This window comes from Chaetura pelagica, unplaced genomic scaffold, assembly GCF_000747805.2.
Source record: "Chaetura pelagica isolate M959 unplaced genomic scaffold, ChaPel_1.0 scaffold872, whole genome shotgun sequence".
In the NCBI taxonomy this organism is placed as follows: domain Eukaryota; kingdom Metazoa; phylum Chordata; class Aves; order Apodiformes; family Apodidae; genus Chaetura; species Chaetura pelagica.
In genome coordinates, this window is record NW_009952388.1 from 19,651 (window position 1) to 19,984 (window position 334).

General features: G+C 65.9%; 1 protein-coding gene across 1 annotated transcript in view; it reads right to left on the reverse strand.

Annotated features, from left to right (window-relative positions):
* Positions 1-334, reverse strand: part of DQX1 (DEAQ box RNA-dependent ATPase 1) — a 12,263-nt gene that overhangs the window by 8,043 nt on the left and 3,886 nt on the right. The window contains exons 7-8 of the mRNA XM_010008177.1: positions 241-326; positions 12-77 (exon numbers count right to left, since the gene is read on the reverse strand). Of these exons, the coding sequence (XP_010006479.1) occupies positions 12-77; positions 241-326 (152 nt within the window). The remainder of the gene's footprint in view (positions 1-11; positions 78-240; positions 327-334) is intronic.

Here is a 334-nt window from a genome sequence, read left to right on the forward strand (position 1 = left end):
CGCAGCTCCACAGCAGGTCCCGGCTCTCGCTGGGCGGGAGGTTGCTCAGGTAGTACTGGGGTGCCAGCTCCCCCAGCCTGTGGGAATGGGGGGTCAATGAGGGGTGTCAGCCTGGAGCTGCCTCCTCACTCCCCCCTATGGGAACAGCCCTCCACTTGACCCCAGGAGAGGAGACCATCTGGGCTCCACTGTGCTCCCAGGCCACTGCCAGCTCTGGGACCCCATCCCCAAGGTCCTCACATTTGGGGCTGGATCTCGGAGACGACACGGAGGCAGTTGTCCTGCGAGATGGTGAACTCGTGGTAGAGCAGCCAGGGGGGCAGGCGCTGGGGGG